This window comes from Ogataea parapolymorpha, chromosome IV (genome assembly GCF_000187245.1).
Source record: "Ogataea parapolymorpha DL-1 chromosome IV, whole genome shotgun sequence".
In the NCBI taxonomy this organism is placed as follows: Eukaryota; Fungi; Ascomycota; class Pichiomycetes; order Pichiales; family Pichiaceae; genus Ogataea; species Ogataea parapolymorpha.
The window spans coordinates 182,515-198,285 of NC_027863.1; the positions used below are offsets into that span (position 1 = coordinate 182,515).

General features: G+C 44.4%; 6 protein-coding genes and 1 non-coding gene across 7 annotated transcripts; 2 read left to right on the plus strand and 5 right to left on the minus strand.

Moving 5' to 3' along the window:
* Window positions 1-104: 104 nt before the first annotated feature.
* Window positions 105-178, minus strand: HPODL_05412. Its single transcript has one exon. It is a non-coding gene; the product is annotated as a tRNA-Met (tRNA).
* A 709-nt stretch (window positions 179-887) lies between these two features.
* On the minus strand, window positions 888-1,547 carry HPODL_00994 (Transport protein particle (TRAPP) complex subunit; the record flags this gene model as incomplete). The annotated part of the gene is made up of 1 exon (XM_014079442.1): window positions 888-1,547. The coding sequence occupies one exon, from the start codon at window positions 1,545-1,547 to the stop codon at window positions 888-890; it is 660 nt and encodes a 219-aa protein (XP_013934917.1).
* Window positions 1,548-1,610: 63 nt separating this feature from the next.
* On the plus strand, window positions 1,611-2,258 carry HPODL_00995 (N-terminal acetyltransferase complex ARD1 subunit (Arrest-defective protein 1); the record flags this gene model as incomplete). Its single annotated transcript, XM_014079443.1, has 1 exon — window positions 1,611-2,258. One exon carries the CDS (start codon window positions 1,611-1,613, stop codon window positions 2,256-2,258), a length of 648 nt encoding a protein of 215 aa, XP_013934918.1.
* A 352-nt stretch (window positions 2,259-2,610) lies between these two features.
* On the minus strand, window positions 2,611-3,378 carry HPODL_00996 (Vacuolar protein sorting-associated protein 29; the record flags this gene model as incomplete). The annotated part of the gene is made up of 1 exon (XM_014079444.1): window positions 2,611-3,378. The coding sequence occupies one exon, from the start codon at window positions 3,376-3,378 to the stop codon at window positions 2,611-2,613; it is 768 nt and encodes a 255-aa protein (XP_013934919.1).
* Window positions 3,379-4,017: 639 nt separating this feature from the next.
* On the plus strand, window positions 4,018-4,364 carry HPODL_00997 (uncharacterized protein; the record flags this gene model as incomplete). Its single annotated transcript, XM_014079445.1, has 2 exons — window positions 4,018-4,020; window positions 4,056-4,364. The coding sequence occupies 2 exons, from the start codon at window positions 4,018-4,020 to the stop codon at window positions 4,362-4,364; spliced, it is 312 nt and encodes a 103-aa protein (XP_013934920.1).
* A 15-nt stretch (window positions 4,365-4,379) lies between these two features.
* Window positions 4,380-5,615, minus strand: HPODL_00998 (uncharacterized protein; the record flags this gene model as incomplete). The annotated part of the gene is made up of 1 exon (XM_014079446.1): window positions 4,380-5,615. One exon carries the CDS (start codon window positions 5,613-5,615, stop codon window positions 4,380-4,382), a length of 1,236 nt encoding a protein of 411 aa, XP_013934921.1.
* A 46-nt stretch (window positions 5,616-5,661) lies between these two features.
* On the minus strand, window positions 5,662-15,768 carry HPODL_00999 (E3 ubiquitin-protein ligase HUWE1; the record flags this gene model as incomplete). The annotated part of the gene is made up of 1 exon (XM_014079447.1): window positions 5,662-15,768. One exon carries the CDS (start codon window positions 15,766-15,768, stop codon window positions 5,662-5,664), a length of 10,107 nt encoding a protein of 3,368 aa, XP_013934922.1.
* Window positions 15,769-15,771: the final 3 nt, after the last annotated feature.

The following is a 15,771-nucleotide window of genomic DNA, read 5'->3' on the forward strand; positions in this document are numbered from 1 at the left end:
TTGATAGGGCGATGTGGAGAATAGTCACAGTAGGGTGTTGCAACCATGCATAGCCTATAGCGCATTTGTGGGGTGACGGGGAAAAAAATGTTCGAAAAAAAAGCTGCTCTCGGCGAGAATCGAACACGCGATCTTCAGATTATGAGACTGACGCCTTAACCGACTGGGCCACGAGAGCGTATAATAACCGCTTTTCAGGCTTTTATTTTCAAATTCACAAAGAGCTCGAAGTCCCTGCGAGTCCAACTCCTCAGCTTCTCCCGGTCAACAATTAGGAATCTCGTAACTTGATGTTTTGTATCATTCAGACCCAGAAGGTCCCCGGGATTTGACTTCTTCTGCTTTTTGGCTTTTATCAGTGGTTTGGCTTTTCTTGTTTGATGTTTTTGGTCTTCGAAACCAACTTTTTTGCTAGTCTTTGAGCTTTTACACTCGAAACGACTTAAGAAGTCCGCGAATTTGCTGTCTTTGCTGTGTTCACTATCAAGACTCTCTGGAAGTTCAACAATGGGTGTTCGGAAAGGCGTGGATGTCACAGAAAGATTGTTCTCATTCAACACAGAGCTCGAGCTGTACACCAGCATTGGCGGAGTTCTTGCTCCAGGAAGGTCGTCCAAAGTTGACTGGCCAATTACCTTTGATGCCTCAGGAGACATAGACGGTATCTCATAGGCCTTTGTTCTGGGAGTAATAATATTCGTGGACTTTGGTTTTAGTACATTGGAGCGTCTATTGTACACTTTGTTAGTAAATCGTAATCATCACTTACCTCTTCTAGGCCTTGCTGAATCTTTAAATACTGTCGTCATGTCAAACAAGAGAAAAAAAAGGGAGACAAAGAAAATTGAGGATTCAGAATGAAAAGCTAGTTATTATGGTACATGCATCTATTGAGTTTCACGCGCGATCAACTCCTCATCGAAATTGATCAAATATACTGTTCGGCCGAGGTGGCCGTCCACTGGGACTGTATGCGCACTAACCTCGCACTTGAAGAAAGTTGAGTCAAGGATTCCTTCCACTATGCCGGCCACAAAGGCCTCGCAATTAAGTCCTTCATATTCTTTGGGCACAGAGATATATTTCATCAAGACAGGAGCATTGTCAATGATCATGTACTGACAGTTGGACTCAGACGATTTTTCCAGGTTGTCTGCCGGCTTTTCGAATAGACTGGGCCATATAACAGAAGTAATGAAATGCAGAATCTCCAGGACCTTGATTTCTCGTTTTGACATGTTCGATTTTCCCGACGACGTGAGGTTGTTACTGAAGTTTTCACGTAGCGAGGCCAGCTCCAGCACTTTAGTGCCTATGGAATATCCGAGATTGTTTAATTTCCGCTCGAGTTCGATCAGGCTTTTTGCCTGGTTCAGGTTCATCGACACCATTTCCATAAACAGAAAGCTCAGGCTGGACACACTGATATCGTGTCTTGCACGATGAAGGTTCCTATCGTATATTGATGACCGCGGGCGGATGACAGTCGTAGTTCCTGTTGTGCGTGGACCAGCAGCTGGATCGTAACCGGAAGCGATTTTGGACATGACGATCGTTATTTTTTGTTTTTTGCAGATTGCAAGTTTTATTTTTTTTTTGAGAAAATCACCATGGCCATCACCATCAGACAGGCCACCATCGAGGACCTCGAAGGCATGCAGAATGCCAACCTCACTAATTTGCCGGAGAACTACACAATGAAATACTATCTGTACCACTTGCTCTCGTGGCCCCAGGCATCGTTTGTGGCGACGACCACCGACCCCGAACTTGATCACCAAGATAGACCTTCAACGCACGAGACCAAGCGCGACATGCAGTACGTTGCTCCAGGAGAGAAGATCGTTGGCTATGTGCTTGGAAAAATGGATGATGACCCTGAATCGGAAGATAAAACCCCCCACGGGCATGTAACTTCTCTCTCGGTGATGCGCACGTATAGGCGCATGGGACTCGCAGAGAAGCTCATGAGGCAATGTTTATACAGTCTTTGCGAGAACTATGATGCAAAATATGTCTCTTTGCACGTTAGAAAGAGTAATAGGGCAGCATTGCATCTATACAAAGATACTCTCAAATTTGAGGTGTTGAGTATTGAGAAATCATATTACCAGGACAAGGAAGATGCGTACTATATGAAGAAAAATCTGGTGTTGTCGGAGCTTGTGCCGAGCTCATTCCAGGGAGGAGTCGAGGATAACTTGGAGGAGGACTTATTAGAAAGTATACTAGAAGAAGGGGTCGGAAAACTAAACTAGAATCTGAGAAAACATGTAAATGCATATACTGGAATGCTGGCCAATTCACGTTAGAGTTGACAGAAGAAATGGGAGATCATCACGGTTCAGACAAAGTTAGTTAGGTAGCGTGTTTTTTTCCACATCGATAAGACCAGCGGACACAACGCCCCCTGGCCCGTCTCGAGCCAAATGCACTCTGGTCATCATAAAGGTGATTGATCTTTCCATCCGTCTCCTGACAAATATAAAGATGAATATAAAAGAGTACTAAAAAATTTTTCAGTCAAGTTTTTTCTTTAATCCTCTCCAGCACAATAGATTTTACACATGCGGAAGCTGCCCTATTTTCGAAGCTCGTCATTGTCCCTTTTTATTCCTGTTCATCTTTTCTGTAGGTCAGCTTGTCCACCTTTACTTCACCGTCGATCAATGTGTACAAATACAGCGTGCACACAGAGCCTTGGATGTCCAAAAGACAGAAGCTGGGAACGGGATCCATGTACTCTCCGATTTCCACAGGCTTCTCGGGCTCGCTATTTTCTGGCTGCTCTTCCTCTTTCATGTCGCCATTCTGGTCTTTTTCCTTGCCATTAGCATCTTTCTTCTCCTCTTTCTTCTCCTCTTTCGTCTCGTCTCCTTGCCGTTTCTTTCCGTTCACCTCTGCTAAATATGCCTCCACCGTATCCACATCCTCCTGGTCCATCTTGCTCGTACTAAAGGCACCAGTGGCACTACCAGGGTTGACGAAAAAACGTCCGTCAAGCGTGTAAGCCTCAACCTTGTGTGTCGAGCCGTATATCAATATATCCACGTCCATCAGTCGCGCCTGCGATAGCAGACTCAAAGGGTCCGCTTTAGGGACTATTTGGAACCCATTCACAAGGCCAACCTTGAGTTTATCGTGATTGAAGACTAACGAAAGTGGAAGATTGTAGTCCTGGTCGAGATCGCCTTTCACCATCTGAAAATCCAGTGATAAGGACTTTAGAAATTCTAACGTCGATTGTGAGTTTGTCACATTCCCTAGACACAAAACTTGCTGGATTTTCCCCGTAGGCTGTAAGAGTTTCTTGAACTTGTGCGGTATGTCAACTGCGCGCTCAGGAATGTGCAAGTCTCCAATGGCCAGAATGAGCATAGTTTAATTATAAAAAAAATAAAAAGACAGCTAGGTACTTACGTGGGTGCAAACGCTGGCAAACACTTGCTAGACACTCGCTCTTATTGTTTACCAATAAAATTCAATGCAATCAGCCCAGCACTACTATGTGGCACAATTGCGCCTTACTGACAGTACTTCACAATTGTATCATGTTTATGAATTTATCTAATCACACCTACCTACTCCTTCTTATCAGATGCAAGGAAATCGCTGTCGTTAGTAATCCAATGGTTTTACTTACTTGATTGCCTTCTCAACATCTAGTTCAGGCTCTGAGGATGGGGGAGCAGCTGGAGTAGCAGCTGGAGTAGCAGCAGCAGGCGACGAAAAAGCCTTAGGGCCGTAGATTCCTCCAACAACGGTCAAAATGGTGCCAATAGCAAGCTACAGCGTTAGCGGCAAAGTCAATGGCTTACTTACCCAGTGTGGGGGGACTTTTGCGCCGAAAATAACGTATGGGGCAGCCATCTGGAAATATCGATAATCTAAATAGATTATTTTGGTTGGCTCGAAGTGATCCCTGGTGTACGTCAGCGATTATGTAAGCATACATCAGACTGCCCAGGATCACTTTTATTTGGTCCGAGTTCAGAAAAGTTCGAGAAATTTTATTCAATGGTAAGTCTCTCTACATACCGGCACTGACACCATAGTCCTTCTTGAAGTCTGCCAAATCGATCATCCCTACTCTGGACAGAATTCTCGTCCAGAGAGTCAAACCTTCCCAAAAAACCGCCTCTGGAATCTACATCCCAGAAAAAAACCAGGAGAAGCTCAACATCGCCAATGTGATTGCTGTTGGTCCAGGTATTACCAACCCAAACGGTGAACTGACCAAGGTGAGTGTCAATGCTGGTGACAAAGTTCTTATCCCACCATTTGGCGGTGCCAATGTCAAGGTTGGAGATGAGGAGTACCTGATTTTCAGAGACTCTGATCTGCTTGCCAAGATCGAGGAGTGATGTAAATAGAAGCGTTTAGGAGCTATTAATGATATTTTTGGCTTGCGTCCAGTAATTTTCCAGTCTAAATTTGGCCAGTAAAGCTAGAATTTCATCTTCGTCTGTGAAATCGTACATTGTCCATTTTGAAAAGTGCAGATCGACTAGCTGGCCCTCCCAGACTAGTTCGCATTTGACGCCCCATTGGATCCGGTGCAATATAAGCCGTTTATACTTGCTCACTGATCTTTCTCCACCTTCGACAATAATGAGGGTTTGTCCATTTTCCAGGTTCAAACACATGCCCTTCAGTTCCAGCTGCTTGGCATTGATATTGACCTTATATCTGTGTTGGTTGTTTTCGAGGCTTTCTACCGCAAACACAGCAGAAAAATAGCCTTTTTGTAGGTCTTTTTCAAACTTCCGTGCCATTTTGGTGGCCTTGTCCTCCTTATTGGCGTGTCGCTCCATGTTCGCTGCTTCGTGCTGCCGTCTGCGCTCCTCTATCTCCTGTCGCACACGCATTTCCACCTCTGTTGGGTTTTTGATCGCATCGTTGGTCAGAACGTTCATCAAGTTCTTCAACTTCACTTTTGGCGCAGGAGTTGGGTCGAGTCCAAGCTTCATTCTATCCTGCTTCTCTTTCAGTTTCATCTGTCGTTCGTTCTTTCGCAGTCGCTTAATCTCCTTCTTTGTCAAGTACAATGGTTTTGGAGGAGATAGATGCTTCTCCCACGGTGCCATCACCGGAACAGGGTGCTGGATATACTCAGTGATTGGATTCTTTAGATCGTCTTTGTCATTATACTTAACTTTCAGCTCGTCACCGTACCGTCGCTCACTGAGTAGCGGCTGGTCCCACCATTCAACTGCTGGTGGCCGGACGGGCAGAAAATACTGTTCGCCCGTCGTTTCATCTGGTGTAAGTCCCTGTGCAGCCAATGCCTTTTGTTCTTCCTGTTCCCGCTTCTCCTCCTCCAGTCGACGTCTGATTTCGTTTGCGCGCTCAATATACTTGCCTTTCTCATTAAGATGGAACTCTCGTTTTGGTCGCGAGTATTTGATGTCTTTTTGGTCGATGTAGGGGTTAACAACAAAACCTTCTCGTTTTCGAGACTGTTTTAATGGATTAAAGTTGGCAGGCACTTTCGTTGTGCCTCTCAGCAATGGGTGAATTCCTACTTTTTCAAGTTCCGACGACTCTGATGTGGAAGATTTCTCTCTCTTTGGCGGCTGGTCGACCGCTTCATGGTCTACTGGCCTCTTGGCCATGGTAAAAATAAATAAATAAATACTAGATTTTTTTCATTTATATATTTCAGGCAAAGCCAAATCCTTCATGGCCTTCCATGATAGCCAACAGTAACGAACCCCGAAGCTTTTCATAGCTTTCATACTCTGGGAGATCGATCTGGTTGAAACAAGTATGAGAAGATGGAAGTCGGTCGGTGGATCCATACACTCTGTGAATACTGAATTTCGAAACTCCAACCATACCAGGCAGCTCTTTGAACCCATTCAAAGGAACCTTACTGGTTCCGGTAGCAAATTGCAACAGTTTGGCTTTCTCTTCAGCATCAAACGATTTCACAGCTCTCCAGAACCACTGGACTTGAGGAGACGATGCAGAGTAGTTTTGGTACTCTGTGTTATTTTTCCAATCATCCACATCGATATCTGGAAGACCAGAAATTAAAAGTTCGAGCTCCTGATCATCAAAAATAGCAATCAGGTCCTTTGGAATGATCTCATAGAAACCTTTGAGGAAATTATCCATTTGTTCCTGAACACTTGTTTTCAATCGGTATTCAACAATCAGCCGAACGTACTCGTGTTTGTTCTCTTCTGTAACTGCGATATCCCGCCCATTTGGTTTTAGGTCAATGACTTTCTCTTCTCCGTAGTCATTGGTCTCTACAGAGAAAGTCTCGACAATAATGTCGGTTATATCGTTCTCTAGCATCCAAATCAACGACTTGTAGTAGTCAAGATCGAGCGACTCAATGTCCTTCAGGGAAACAGGACGCCCTAGAATCTGCTTGTAAACCGCACGGCTGAAATGACAGTCCAGCATGCATCCATCATAAACAGCCTTTCCAATGATAATTCCGACAAACTTGAAGAACGAAAGATGTTCAGGGTTCACCCAGGAAGTTCTGTTAGGATGGAAGGTGGTCTTGTCAGAGGCAACAGGGGTGAAAAGTGCGTAGTCTGGATTAAACATTTGTCTCGAAAGAACTTGGTACCACTCTCTAGTCAGACCACCAGCATCAACACCTTGCTCGCCACGGAATTGAATGTCGAGCTTCGATTTTCTGATATCTTGCGGAGATTTGAAGAAAAGCGCTCTGTAAGAGTCCAAAAACACTTGATCTCTCTTCACATTTACAGGCAACGTTGGCCTATCACCATCATCGTGATGGAGTTTCTGTTCGAAGTAAATTCGTTTGTTATCAAACTCCAACACCTTAGGGTTTCTGATCAAAACAGAGAACGGACCACTCATCAGCTTCGGGTTGTTCCTGATCATCTGGTTCAATATCTTCTTGTGTTCCTCGGTGAATGAGAAGAAAAGGCTTTCAATCGGCTCACTTGTGAAGTCATATACCTTCTCTTGGTATCTTAAGACATCCCTCACCGGCAAGTCTTCAACTTTGCTGTGTTTGCAAACAACCATCAGAGCTTCAATCAGTGGAGACAAGATGGTGGCAACATGGGCCAAGTTCTGGTTGTCTCTGAGAATGCACAAACAGTCACTCAAAGCGCCCCAGAGAGGTCCAAGAGCAGAGCTCTTGTATAGCTCTTTAAGCTCATCCACCTCAGACGACTCGTTAGGTTTGTTTTGTTTTGTCTGGAAGAGATAGTCCAATGCAGTGAGAACACGCAGAAGCTTGGCCTGATCAGACGAGCCACTAGCAAAATTGCTGAGTGATGGAATATCTTCACTATCAGGGTTGCTCTTCATTTCTTCAATTAGGATTCTAAGGTCATCAGCGATCTTTTGACTCAATGCAGTGGCTTTTTTGGACAGTTCTCTAGGAAAGACAACCTTTGCATTTTCAATCAAAGACAGATTCTGTATCGATGCAATAGTCTGCTGGAAAACCTTGCTTGCACATTCATCCGCAACCAGAATGTTGATGATCAGTTTCAGATTTCTATCGGGAATGAAAGGCAGTTGAGGAGCTTTAGATTGTTTTTTGTCCGAATCACTAATTTCGGTAAGTTTCGAGCGAATAGCCTGCAACGGACGAGTAGCAATCTGGAAAGTGCGTGACAAAATATCCATTAAGTTAGTGTCCTCTTTGATCAAAGGATTGTCCAACAGGTTCAACAATATGTTGATAGGATACTTGTAGCTGTTGTCCTTCCACTTGTGCTTTTTCGCTAACTTCTTCATCAATGGGTTATTGTCCTGATCCATTAAGAAATGGAATCTCATGTGGTTCTCATTTTCTAGCAGGTACTGAATGACATCAATGGCTTGAGTCGCAACAGTTAAGGTTGTGCAGCCAATCGGAAAGCTACCACTTCTGTTATATGATGGGGATACAGCCGTGTGAGCTGATTTGAGAGGTGAAGCGAAATGATCGTTCTGTGACTGAGTGTGTGATCTCTGACAAAGCTGTTGGTAGGTGGCCTCCAATGCAAGCTGGTCAGATATTCCCTCTTGAAGAATATAAAGCAACATCGTGACGATCTCGCTCCGGGTCTGCTTGTTGTAGCATAGATAACCTAAAGTGCGGAAGAAGCTTTCACGCTTGTAGTATAGTTGAGGAACAAAAATCATCTTGAGCAATGCAGAAACACCAGACTTATCAACCATCGGAGAGAAGAAAATCTTCTGATGTTTGTTCTTCTGTGGCTCTTCTTCCTCCTCTTCGTCTTCAATCACAATTTCATTATCGTCCTCATCATCAAATTCAGCATCTCCTTCGCCCAAAGAGCGCATGATACGGCTCTCAAATGATGCATGGTACTCGTCACGCATGATTTCGTTACGCAGCTCATCAGGAAGAGCAGCCATGAACGCTGGATCAATTTCAGGAATTTGGTTTCCACTGGTAGTGGCCTCAGCTCTTCTCTCACGAATGTGCTGTGCAAAAACTTCTTCCCGAAGATCATCCGGCAAAGCCTGTAAGTATTCGGGATCAATGTCAGTTCCACTAATATCAACTTCGCGACCGGCAATGTTGACATACACTGGTTCTCTGTCAGGATCTTCTACCCTACTTTCTCTTTCCTGTTCGGCACGGGCTTGAGCTGCTGCTTCTTCCTCCTTACGTTTGGCCTCTTTTTCTTCAGCGGCCTTGCGGATTTTTTCCTGTCTTTCCTCCTCCTTGCGTCTTTCTTCGTTGGCAATCTTCATACTCTTCTCAAAGATTCGGTTCACAATACTCGGGATGACACGACAGGCATACTTAGTTGAGTGCTTTCCATAGAAAAGAGCAACAGTTTCAGTCCATCTCTGAACCGTGGACTTGATATATATGTTAGGCACTTGCTGGTTTTTCTTGGATGAAGGTGAAGGGGAGTGACCATTCAGAGCACGCAAAATATCCGTAAGTCTTCCACCGTTAACGGGGAGAATCTGTGTTCTTCCACCGCTTTGTCTTGGGAAGATCCAATGATGGAAAAACACTGAGCCTGAACGATCGCCAGACTCACGCAAGCTTTCCGATGGCGGAATCAAAGAAGTTCCACCCAGAAGCTGCATTTCAGCCTCGTCGTCATTTCTGGAATCAAATGGGTTGGAGTGGAAGCGATGGAAAATATCATTGTCGTCATCGTTTGATGATTCTTCATCAACGAAGAAGTCATTGGCACGAGATTGCAAAGCAATACGCCGGTTGTGGGAGCCACCACGATGTGTTTCGTTGTCCTCGTGCTCTGCGATCCACTCCTCAAGAATTGCACTGTCGTCATCGCTATTATTCATATCCTCGTCATCCTCGTTCTCATCATCGTCTTCGTCATCGAAATCGTCTTCATCGGCCAGAAGTTCGATTTCATGCTCTGGATAATCCTCGTAATCGTCTTCATCTTGATCATCCATCTCTGAATCGTCCATGTCCTCATCTGACCCACTGACAATATCAATAACAAACTGACCACGGTCAAGTAGGTCGCCAACAGAGCCTTCACTGTTTTCAGCTGAGTCATCACTATCATCGTCGTCTCCCTCACCACCTCTCAAGAGTTCCACATCAGATTCCATCATTTCATCATCGTCCTCGTTGTCCTGCTCTTCCTCATCCTCATCATCGTTGTCCTCGTCCTCAGAATACACAATCTCAATGTCGTCTCCATCAAGGAAATCTTCTTCATCTTCCTCGTCCTCCTCGTTTTCGACATCATCCAGATCGTACATCCCAAGAGTAGAGTTTCTCAAAAGGTCTGGGGTCTCTTCACGCTCATCCAAATCCTCCTCGTCAATGTCCTCTTCATCAGCATCCCCGGAGCCTTGTTCACGGAAAAGGTCCTGTTTGGAGACCTTGATAGACCCCAAAGACGACAAACAACGCATTATGCCGCCTGAAATCATCTCTGTATGAGGGAAGTTGACATCCAAATCGGCAAGAATGTTTGACAGAGCAAGAGGTAACTTCTTTTCAAGAAGCTCCCGAGCGAGGAAATAAGAATCGTATTGGGTGACAGTTTTGTCCATGGCAGAAGAAACGCTCAACTCGAATTTCTCACCGAGAAGTTTGCATGTGAGGTCTAGAACGTCGACAATCTTTCCATACCGATTGTACGCACTGTCTGAACCCGCGTTTGCTTCCTTGATCACCTTGATGATAATGTCTGCAGTGAACTTCCTCACAAATGACATATCCGGGTCTGTGATTTTCGGGTCGTCGTAATCCACTCCCTTGGTTGGTGTTGAAGAAACCAATGCAACAATGCAGACGCTCGCCAGCAGAGTTAACAACCGACGACGCTTGACTTCTGCTGATGCAGAGTTGTTGAATGGATCTGAGGAGATAAACTGATGCAACAACAAGTTGAGGGCTGTACTTCTCGGTTTGTCGATCGTGACTTGATCGTTCTGTTTTTTTGAAAATGTCAAGAACTCAGTTTTGGCTGGTTTATAGGAAAACAGTAATTCAGCGATGGTTTGCAACAAGAAACAGGCATAGGCACACTCTGTATTCTCAAACATGACATGCTTTGAATACAGTTCCTCAGCGCCATTATTTTTCTTTTCCTTTTCCTTAGATTCCTCCTTCGACGAATTTTCGGGAGAAGAGATGAAATCGCTCTTGGCGACCGTCATTAACTCGCTCAGGAGAATTTGCATCAATCCCGTTGGTGGACGTCCTCCATCTTTTTCAACTTCATTCATCAAGACGTCGTTCTCGTTTAAAAACTTGCGCTGCTCTGGCGTAAGAACACAGATGCTGAGGCTTTTAATAGGGGAAGAACATTGGTACAGGATGCACATTTCAACGAGGAGATCAACAAACACCTGATCGGAGCGCAAGACCAAAGCAGAATTCTCCTTGAGAAGCCCAGAAAGCTCTCGGATCCTTGGCTTGCTGTTTGCTTTCTTATCTTTCTTACGGACTGCCAAAATTCTCTCCAGCTCTTTTGCAAAGTAAGCTTCTATAATCTCCCTTGATTCCATGCATCTTCTGATAAGAGTGATCACAAGAGCCTGCAAGTTGGTATCCGAGTCAGGGAACTTCTTGATGGACTGGATAAGAGGCTTGATCACCTTGGACTTGCTAATCAACATTCCATTTTCGTCCGAATCGCAATAGAGAATCAATATCTTGGCGACAGCGAGGGCTGTCTCAATGTTATCAATCTTTTCAATATTCAGAACAGCCTGGAAAACCTTCTCCACGACCTGAGGCTCGACTGCGTAGACAGAGGAAAAGTTGAAAGAAGAACTCGTCGCAAATTCATGCTCTAGAGGTTCCACATCTGGTGCCATCGGTATTCTGCATGAGCAAAAGATCTTTTCAAAAACGAGCAGTGCGCTAGGGAACCAAATGGTGTTCGCCGCCTCTGGCTGTATCTGGTTACCAATGGTGGACAAGATCTCTTCCATAACGCCGGAATAAGAGGAAATCCATTGCTCGTCCAGAAGCAATGCCAGGAGATTGAGCATGCTTGCAAGTCTTTCATACGAAGAATCATCACCGTCCGTGAAACCAAACGAACAAACACTCATAAACACTGGATACAAGATCTCGGAGTACGACATAGTCTCCCCATAGGATGACTTTGAAACCACAGTACTTAGCAAGTCTCCGACTCTGTAGACAGCTTTTGGAAAGAGCTGGGCAATTTGAAGCCAGTAATCGATGAAGTTGGGCTCATTAGCACCTCTGGAGAAATTCAGATCATCTAACGTGCACACGTGAAGATATTGAGGACCGACCGGTGATGGGTCAGGAGCCGAATATTTATGGCGATTGGCGCGATCAACCACCTCTGCCCAGTCCACTGGTTCGCTATCTGGAGTTTTGACAGGCGAGTCTGGAGATTCAAATTGCGCGAAAAGATCCTCAGGATCCTCGGTATACAGAACTTCGATATTGTTGCGATAGAACAAAAGGAAATCCAAAGCTCGGGACTCCGGCACTCCAAGACTTTTCAAGTACTCGATTTTGCTGGTAGATGGAGCAACCTGTTCATAAGTCAGTGGGTACAACCTTCCTTCAAATGCTGGTGACTGAGAAGTGGAAACTGAGCAGTAAAAATTCTTGTTGATTGCGATCAGCTTTTCAACCAGACTCAGAGGAATGTTCTCAGGCTTCTTATCAAGAATTCCGCAGTTCTCCTCGTTCAAAAGTTCATTTAGCAACCCAAAACTTGCGAGAGAAGTTTGGATAAGAACTGAATTGTTCAACTCCCGGTAATACGGATAACTGTTTCTAAAGAGATCAGGGTAGAGTTTTTCCTGGGAGGGAATAGGAGCAATCATTGTTTTCGTGGCGATGGAAGTGAAGATGCTCAGGATCTGGTTCAAAAGCTTGATGGTGGTAGAACATGGATTTATGTCAATATATTCCAACTGGTCGAACTTCTCAACTTCTGACTTCTCAAATGTCTGGAGATATTCAAAGTACCTGACCGCCAGTTCACGAAGAGTAATTATACCTTCATTTTGAAGAAGGCAAATAACCATCATCGTGTTCACCTGCTCCGTGCTCCGGCTGCGCATATATAAACTGGAGTAAATCAGATTCACCATCACAAGATAGTAACCGGTCCTGATCTCCATATTCTCTGTCTTTATATTGCGAATCTGGTTGACTATCATGTTCGAAAATTCAACCACCATACGAGTGGCATTTTTTGGAACCATTCCAAAACGGCTATCTTGCCTCTTATCGGTGCTGATACGGCATAAAGAATTAAAGATGTAACGTAGCCAGGACTGACAACGAGAAAAGTGGAAGCACAGAATGGATAGGTTTTTAAATTTGGCACTGGTACCATCCCAATCTCCGTTTTTCTCATTTGGTTTTCCGATTTTGATCTGAAGCGGTGAAAAATCGTTACTGACTGCAGAAACCTCTTTGCATGCCTCAGCTGGAGTTCTCGAGTGGATTAAAACCTCTTCTAAGGTAATTCTTCTGTAGAAATTTGATAGCTCTCGCATCAGTATCACACCTTTTTCCGACCCAAAATATGCAGATAGTTGTTGCATGCTGTTCGCCGTCAGTTTGTTTGCCGATCCATAATGGTCACTGAAAACGTATAAAAGACAATCCAATATACCAAGCCTCGAGAAAAACTCACCACCTCTGATCGCAGCAGCCTCATCATTCTGATCAAATTGGTCAAAGAATGAATTTTCGTCGCTATTGTACGTGGTGAATTCCTGCAGCTCTTGCAAAGCAGAATAAATTGCGTTCATTAGCTCTTCGAGAGCAAAAGAAGGTCGTTCGTGATCGACAAACTTGATGATTGATGTCAATGAAAACAGAGCGTTTGAGAATACATAGTCAAATGTCACGTTGGGGATGCACACGTATCTCAAACAATCTTTCATAGTAATGAGAGTTGCGACCTGTTTCCAATGGGAACTGTTCTCCAACAACGATCCGAGGAAGATTAGTGAGCATTCCAGCAGATCGCCCTGATTGCTGGACTCCCATATATCGAGCTCGGTGCCGTTTTCTTCAAATTTGCAGAGCTCTTCATCCTTTGAATAATACAGAGACCCCTTGGGTGACTGGTAAAACTTCAAAGGCTCGAAGTTGACCAAATCCGGAATGTGTTTGAATATGTGTAGTATGTTTTCCTTTATGATAGGTTCGAGTTCAGGATGGTGTCTAGCAAGCTCATCAAACATGAAACCTAGGGGAGAAGCATTTTCCTCACGAAGAAGCTCTTTGCAGAGAGCTGCGTCTGTGAATATGTTGAAGTATTTTCCCACGAGGTCCTCGGATTTCACTCTCTGTAATCCCTCTTTATTCAAGGAAATCGCTCCAATGGCGTCTGGGATAGCCAATAACAATTCGGCTGATCTTCCGAGGAGACCATTGAAATTTATCATAAAAGCGTCTATGACGCCGGCCTCGTTTAAAATAGCGTATGCAGTAGGTTCGTTGTTAATAATGCCCGTCATAATGTTGATTGTATCGGTGAGAAGTTCGTAGCCAAAAACTGTTGGGTTTTCCACAATTTTGATCAGGCTTTTGAGGATCGGAGAGTCGTACAAGTTCCTCATACGATCGCCTTGATGATTGACGATCAAATGAAAAAATAACTTGAGAAGCGAGTTGATGGTCTTGACTTGGCGAACGCTAATACTATGAGAAACAATAGCATCCTTTGGGGCGCCACCATCGTAATCTGGATTTTCCAATGCGAAATCCACTTCGTATGCCAACAAGTCAATCATGATTTGAAAACCATTGCTGGCGATAAAACTATCCAGAATATCGGGGAGAGATTTAAGGAATAAATCAATCAGTTGCAATGGCCCAGACCTTGTCATTCTAAACGAATTTTTCAATGGCAAGAACTCAAGGAGAATGTTCATCAGGCCAGCTGTTCTAAGGTGAGCGACCAAGTGCTTGTTATCGATCAAGTTGGCGATCAGATTGAAAAAGTAGTTTAGATAAGAATGATCCATGTCTGTCCGATCCTCTTTAGCTGCCTTGAGAACAGAACGCAATATATGGAATAAAAGACCATGGTTGACATTTCCTCCAAGAGCCCTCATCAAATCGCTTCCACCACTTTTTTTGGCAGAAATACTCACAAATGCCCGCAGAGCTGCGTACGATGGTTCGAATGGAACAACATTATCAGGATTGATGAGGTCGGCCATGTAGCTCAATAAGTAAGGCTCCTCGTCAAACACAGAGCTGGCCATCACAGAGTAAAAACAACAACAGGAGGCAGCTGCAACAGCCAGGCATTTTAAGGTCACCAGGTTCTGTCTGAGCTGGACACTTTCGTATGACTTGTTGTTGAACGCTTTTGCGATATACACGGAAAGCACAAAGTCAAACTGATTTTCCTTCGGTATTATGTTGGCAGCCTTATCATATATCTGCTGGAAAGACAGTTTCCGAACGCTATCCTCGTTGAGAACGAAATGGTGAAGGCCTTCCTGTTCGACAGATGCAGTCGACATTTCGTTCTTAGATTTCTTTGTCTGTGTGTTGAATATTTGCTTTGATTTCTTCTTCGAGGGGTTTTCTTGACTAGGCGCTGTCTGTGAAAGAGACTGCACTCCACGTTTTCTCCTTGTGTCTGCAGTTGCATTATAATATTTGAAATCCAGAATTTTCCACTTTGCTGGTAGTTGACTTTCTGTGTTGATGCAGTCTAGTAAACTGATGTGAACCAGAGCCTGTGTCTGTTCCTTGTCCTTTTTATGTTTCTTCCGGTTTTGAGTGTCAATAGGAACTGGTGAAGTATAAACAGGGGCAACCTGTGGAGGGAAAAACGTGGCAAGCTTCAGCAGTGTGTTTCTCACCTGTGCTGGCGGAGAAAACTTGCTGTTCTGAACAATGGCAAATCTCTCACAAAGTAGACACGTGAGCCTCAAAGCACAAAGCCGGACAGCCATTGAGCACGAGCTGATGAGCTGGAAGACATAGGAAGCCGAATTGTATATCTCCTTGTTCGAACAATGTTCTAGCAATGTGTATGTGTAGTTGAGAACCGCACACACGACCCTCTCGTCTGCTTCGTCCACCATAAGTAGTTTCGGGTATTCTTTGTCCAGATCATATTTCTTGACATGTGTCTCCAAAAGCTCGTCCATCCGGTTCAAAATCGGAATGTAGTGAAAGAGATCGATTCTCAAGCCATTCCACAGCTCTTTTGATTTGGCCTCCGAAATGAGCACAAACTCTTCCAGTGGACAAGCAGCCAGCTTCTCAATGAACTGCTTTACAGGTTCTGCCAACTCCTGCTTTTCTAGATACGATTTTCTGGAGACGATCATGGC